The sequence below is a fragment of the Lemur catta genome, chromosome 3, assembly GCF_020740605.2.
Source record: "Lemur catta isolate mLemCat1 chromosome 3, mLemCat1.pri, whole genome shotgun sequence".
Lineage (NCBI taxonomy): Eukaryota > Metazoa > Chordata > Mammalia > Primates > Lemuridae > Lemur > Lemur catta.
The window spans coordinates 66,495,604-66,502,365 of NC_059130.1; the positions used below are offsets into that span (position 1 = coordinate 66,495,604).

At 44.5% G+C, this 6,762-nt stretch overlaps 1 protein-coding gene across 1 annotated transcript in view; it reads right to left on the reverse strand.

The window, feature by feature from the left end:
- Window positions 1–5,232, reverse strand: part of AK5 (adenylate kinase 5) — a 239,905-nt gene extending 234,673 nt beyond the window's left edge. The window contains exon 1 of the mRNA XM_045547719.1: window positions 4,852–5,232. Coding sequence (XP_045403675.1) covers window positions 4,852–4,911 — 60 coding nt within the window. The 5' untranslated portion in view covers window positions 4,912–5,232. The remainder of the gene's footprint in view (window positions 1–4,851) is intronic.
- Window positions 5,233–6,762: the final 1,530 nt, after the last annotated feature.

Genomic DNA, 6,762 nt, shown 5'->3' on the forward strand with positions numbered 1-6,762 from the left:
AGGTACAAACACATTTTAAAACCTCCTTTGTTAAAATGGTGTTATGTCCCATATTTGAATCCTGAGTTGTTTTTGTCCTTTGCATTTGTCTTTTAATAAACAATTAGAGTCGAAATCATGATTTGAATAATTAAGATAACCCCTTAAATTCCTGATGAATTAGTTTTCAGTTCTGTATTCTCTGCCTGTTAAGCAATTTAGACTAGTTTAAAACAGAAAATCCTTATCACAGTGACATAAAGTACACAGCATGTGAAAAATGCCCTGTCACTATTTACCTTACTCCCACCCATTGTTAAAGTCTCCAAGCCTCAATTTCTTCTATAAAATGGGGGCAATAATGAATACCTCATAGGGTTAAGAATTAAAAAATTAGCATTTGTATAGTGCATATTAAATGACTCCATATAATAAGGATGCAATAAATGTTGGTGGTTTTAGTTATTATTATCAGGCAGTCTCCCTCGAATCTGTAGGTTGGCCTCGGACTCCCTCTTCTGTGTTTCTGTGTTCCCATGGTCCCAGCATGGAACATCACACTTGTCATTTATTCTGAAACCCTCGGTTTATATGTTGGTCTCCTTTTGTAAACTACAAACTCTTCAAAAACACAGATCATATCTCATATATTTTTCAATCCCCAGCAACTGACACTTTGCCTGGCATAATGATAGGTGCATATTAAACCGTTTTCTGATTAGGAAAAAAAAAATCCCTCAAAACTCAAGTCTGAGACAGACTGAAAAAAATTGAAGTCTGCAACTAAATAATTGCTATTTGATACATAGTAAGTCACTACGATATCCACTGAGGTGCCAGAGGAGGCAAAAAGCACAATTCTGCCATTACTTTTTCTCTTCATGGTGTCCAATGTGTCATATGTACTAGTTTCTAAAAATGCTACAAGTTTGGAAATGTTGACTCCTGGGAACTGGCCAGATGTGCAAAATATTTTCCTCTATAGTATTTCATGGAAAAAGCATAAAGAATTATTATGACCAATATATATTGTTAACATACAAAACACCCTTTGAAAGGCTGATATCTTTCCTAAATACAGTATTTTTTTATTTCAGCATATTATGGGGGTACAAAATTTTAGGTTACATATATTGCCCTTGTCCTCCCTCCCCCCCCGAATCAGAGCTTCAAGCGTGTCCATCCCCTAGACGGTGCGCATCACACTCTTATGTATGTATACACCCATCCCCTCCCCCCTACATCTGCCCAACACCCAATTAATGTTATTCCTAAATGTGCTCTTAGGTGATGATCAGTGAAACCAATGTGATGGTGAGTACATGTGGTGCTTATTTTTTCATTCTGGGGATACTTCACTTAGTAGAATGGGTTCCAGCTCTGTCCAGGATAATACAAGAGGTGCTATATCACCATTGTTTCTTATAGCTGAGTAGTACTCCATGGTATACATATACCACATTTTATTAATCCACTCATGTATTGATGGGCACTTGGGTTGTTTCCACATCTTTGCAATTGTGAATTGTGCTGCTATAAACATTCGAGTGCAGATGTCTTTTTTATAGAATGTTTTTTGTTCTTTTGGGTAGATGCTCAATAATGGGATTGATGGATCAAATGGTAGGTCTACTTGTATCTGTTTAAGGTATTTCCATATTGCTTTCCACAGAGGTTGCACTAGTTTGCAGTCCCCACCAGCAGTGTATGAGTGTTCCTATCTCTCGGCATCCACACCAATACTAAATATAGTATTTTGTATTCAAATTATTCTTGTGTAATTTGCCCAGAATGGTAGGCAATTCTTACTAGGTACATTGGTTTTCTGAAATCCTAAATAGAATGGGTAACTCCATCAGACAAGTCCAATTGCAGAGAGAGACTAACTCAGCCACCCATTCCAGTTTGTGTCAAAATCTGTGCTATGTACACATACACTGCAGTTTAGTTTCTCACATTCCTCCTATACACTGAGCCATTGTTAGCTTTAGTGATACATAAAGACCTCTGTGACATACCTGCATTAGCCTACCCAACATACTCTCAGCCCTGTGTGGCATTATTATCGCATTTTACTGATTAGGAAATCATGGCTCAGAGATGTTAGTGACTTGCTCAAGGTTACTCAGCTAGAAACTCCTAGGACCAGGATTCCAACTCAATGTTTCTGATTCCAAAACCTATATATTCCTTTCTGTACATCTTGCAAAAATATGATAAAGGGTAAAAGAAAATACTAGATTCTCTGTGTCCCATGCATACTCTAACTACAATATGAATTACTCAAGATTAGGTTTTCTACTTTTTTTTATCCCTACTATTGCCTAAAATGGGTGAAAACACTTAATCAATCTTTTCTAACTGGAAAATACACATTTCCAGCCCCCCTAAACAAAACTGACTACTCTATGGCATTGATTTTAAAAGCAGACAATGGGTTCTACTCCTTCTTGGATAATTTAAATCCTTTCTTCTAAAAGCCAGCCATTATCAGGGACTGAAGACAAGCAGAAGACATTATTACTCAGTCTCTGAGTTAATCCTTTGAGAATTTGAATAATTTAATTTGACTTTCCATGATATTCAAATTAATTGCCAAATCTCTGCTCTAAGGTACAAAATCAATATAAACACAAGGTTAGCTAGAATTAAAAACTCATGACAAAATCAGGAGAAAGTGTTTTTTTTTAAAAAAGAAAATTTAATCTAAAAATAGAAATGCATTTCAAACATAAACCTACCAGAGATAGCACATATTCCATTTAGCCTACAGGATCTCTCAAATCAGAAAGAAATTTGAAAAGGTCACTTAGATATATCTACTTGTTCGACAATACGTAGATTCAGTAATCAGTCAATTGATCTATAATGGTGTCTAATAACCACAGCTGGGGCCAATCCAATGTTTTGGAGTTTGATAGATACCTAATTGCTAAACTTTGTATACCTAGAGTATTGTGATTTTGATGGAGAAAATCCACTGTAGAAACGTAAAGTATTTAGTTTTATAGTCTATACTCATCACATGGAGAATTGCCAGGTTTTGCTTCCCTCTTGTACAGTGTACAATGGGTTCACCTTAGTGGAAGACATAGCCTTTGACGGTCATCAGCAGTCTTTTTCCATCTTCCCATCATTCAGGATCGAATCTAAGTACACTGTAATACTGTATTTCACCTAAGCAAGTTCACTTCCTTTTCTGGGTGTGCACTATTTTAAAAATTTCCCATTCAAATGCAGAAAAGTCAACAAAAAGCATAAAACCTGAACAAAAACACCTGCTATCACTTATTTGCACAGTGTAGATTTTCATGAACTATCAAAATTCTTTGTGGCTACCTTCTACCAAGGAGGAAAAACAGTACCCACATTTATTAAAAAAAAAAAGACTCATTAGTATTATTTTGCAATCAAGTGGCCCTCTTACAGATGTTTTATTCTTTTAGAAGTGTAGAAATGAAATTGATCTCAGCAGTAATATTTGTGAGAAAAACCTTCAGCTCTTAATCTCCATGTTTACTTTTTGAAAATTAAAAAGCAAAAAATCTCAAGATTCCCACACACTTCCAAGACCTGTCCTTATGCAACAGCACCTGCTTATTTTCACGCAGGAGTAACACATTTGCTAGATTTGGGCTTCACACAGCACATTTGAGCTCAGTGGGTGGTTTACCTGGAAATCTTGGCTTCAAATGACCTGAAAACGATGGCACATACAGAAGTAAGAAAAAAATGAAGATCTGTAATTAACGCGGTCCATTTTATAAGTAGTTTGAGGAAATTGGGGCAAATTATTTTTCCAAGTTGTGTTTTTAAATTCCCTTTAATAAACAAATCTCCCAAACAGGAAGAAGAACTCATGACCTTTCATTTACTCTATCAGGCTATCATTTTTCAGAAATGGGGGGCCAGTTTTGCAGTGAATGGATTTCCCTTTCAGTGCTTGCCCTATGAAGCTTGGTTTGCTTTCATTCCTTTTTTGTTTTTAATAAACCCAAAGCAAAAGCACTTAAGATTCAGGAATGTTTTTAAATTCAAATATCTAGAGAAGGACAGGAAACAAAAAGACCTGAGCCAGAGGCTTGGAACTAACCAAGGGTTTTTTTTACTTCATCACTCAAGCCTCCTTTCTCACATTCTCATAGTGTCCCCTGGTCTCTAGTGCAGATGATGCTGTGATGTGGTCTGAAGACAGAGCAACAGGAGTTACGGCTCCCTCGCCGCACCCTCCCCACCCCGCTATCTCTAGGTGGGTTGGAGAGCGAGGCGACAGCTGCGGCTGGAGAGGCGAGGGAGAACCATCCTTTCTAAGGCAACAGAAAAACGTGCTCAGGAGTTCATTCACCGAAAGCGCAGAGCAGCACAGGGTGCCTGTCACCGGGGAGGCAGCGCTGCACTTGATGGGTTAGGATTTGTTTTTCGCATTTTCATCCTTCTCTTCCAAGCTGGCCCTGGCGAGGGCTGCTTTAGCCACATTTCCCCTTCTCCGCAGGGGTCCCGACCCTCGCGCGTAGGGGGCTAGGGCCCCCAGTCTTTGCTCGATGCTGGGCGACAGTGTGCCCACCTGGCTTGGCCCTCGTCCCCGGAGAGCGAGGCCCTGCCAAGGTCTGAAGCCCACCTGGGCGTCCACATCGGAGAACCCAGCTCGAAGACTGAAACTTGATCTGTGAGATTCGGGCTTCTAAGACCAGCCATCTGACGGGGACCCCGGCAACCCGCGGCAAAGGCTGCTGCCCTCAGGCGAGCGGGCGAGTGAGCTTCTGCGAGCCCCTTCACTTCCATGCCCCGCGTGGGGAAGCTGGGACAGGGCGCGGCTGCCTCACCCCGAGCCCTGGGGGTGCCTGCCCGGATCCTCCCGCCCGAAGCCCCTACCTCGAAAAGCTGAGGGATTTCCCTCCGGGCCAGATACTCCTTGGCATCGTTGGTGTTCATGGCTGTGTCGCGCGCGCCCCGGGGCACAGGCAGGGAGGCTCCCGGGCTGCGGGGCTGGGGCTGGCGGGGTCCGCGCCGAGCACGGGTGCAGCCCTCGCTCTCGCTCCAGCACTCGCACGCGCGGCTCTCTCCGCCCAGGCCGGGCCCCCCTCCGCCTCTCCCGGGGGGCTGTGGTCTCCGTGCCCCGCCGCCCCCGCCTCGGTGCTAGTCCCCGTGCCCGAGCCGCGGGCTCTGAGCGGCGGCGCCAAGGCTTCCCGGGCTCGCGGGCAGCGCGGCCGCCAGGGGAGGGCGGAGGGAGCGGAGGAGGGAGGACGGCGCGGCGGACGCCAGGCAGCAGCCCGCCCGCCCGCCTCTCCGGCTCTGCGCGCCGCGCTCCGCGCCTCCCGGAGCCGGCTCTGCTGCGGCGGCCAGTCGCGCTGCGCGGGCGGGCGCGGGGTGCGGGGGTGGGGACGGGAGCGCGCGGGGGGTCGCAGTCAAATCCCCTGGTGCCGCATCGCCGCCAGAGCGCGGCGTTTTCCTGCGCGCGCCGCCCCCGGGACGCGGCGACCCGAGACCGGGCCGCTAAGGGAACAGGGTCGGGGTCTCAAGGAACCTGTGACTTTTTCGCGTCTGCGGACCTTGTATGCACACACACAATTACCTCCCGGGTCCCCGAGGAGCTCCCAGGAAGAAACCTATTAGTCACAGAATTTATCATTTATTTCTAAGGTTACTGATCTTTCATGACCGGGAGCTAGGGGGAAACGGGAAAAGGGATTCATGGTGCGGAATCTACCACTTAAGGTAATTTTAAACTCCTGAGTATCTTTATCCTTCAGGAAAGTTTTGCTAGCTGGTTTCGATTTTTTTTTTCCCTGCCAGTGTCACAAATCTTTACCTATTTTAGTATAAGACTTGAGTATGAGCCTGAAATCTTCATCAACAGAAGGACCAATAAGTAGTGAACTAGTTAATTACCTCCATTGAGGAATGAGAAGGTGGAGAAGAGAAGGGCGGGGTAGAGAGCTGGTGATTGCTTAAATTGATAACGTGCTTAGTAGGTGGGCATCATTAGTTAGCTCTGAGGAGTGTGCACTCAGTGGACCGTGGGCACTGGAGCTCCCCGGGGGAGTATGGGAGAATATGGGTGGGTGTGCTGAGGCATAATGCGTAATGGATCGACTTCCTGTGGCTGATCATTGTCAAGGTGTACCCATCTTTCGCCTGGCTCCCAGGATGACTCATTTCCCCCTTTAAGATGGCTTTTCATTGCCTGTTTGAGAGATGGTCCATGCCCCCTGAGAATATGATATCTAACTTCGTGCAACGTCTGACACGGTGGGACGGTGTGTTAGAGAAGAGGACAGGCCAGTGGGCACTGGAGCCTGGGGGCTGGCTGGAGAGAGAAGCAACGCTGCCACTGCTTTAAAAAACAAAAACCAAAAAAAACCTGTGTCTGAATATCCATCACAAGTTCATCTTCGCAGATCTTTTCTCGGTTCTATTTCTTGTCATCCAAACAACTGCCACTCAGGCCTTAACTATACAGCTGCAGCTTTGTTTTACCCCGGGAGAAGGAACTCCAGAATTAATTAGTTGAGTTTTGTAAAGTAAATGAAGTGTTGTGAACACTTGTGAAACCATGTGTCATACGGTAGCCTTAAATGAAGCAGGTATTTCAGTTCTAGGGAAATTGGTTTCTGCCCTTAGAATATGCCACATCATTACAGTCCCAGCTTCCAACGTTACTTTATCTTACTTAAGATCAGCTATGGCATGAACACATGGATGTGCTTGGAAAAAGAAAAAGAAAAAGAAAAAAGATCAGCTGGGGCAGTAATGGAAGCAGTGTCTTTTCCCTATGCAGTGATG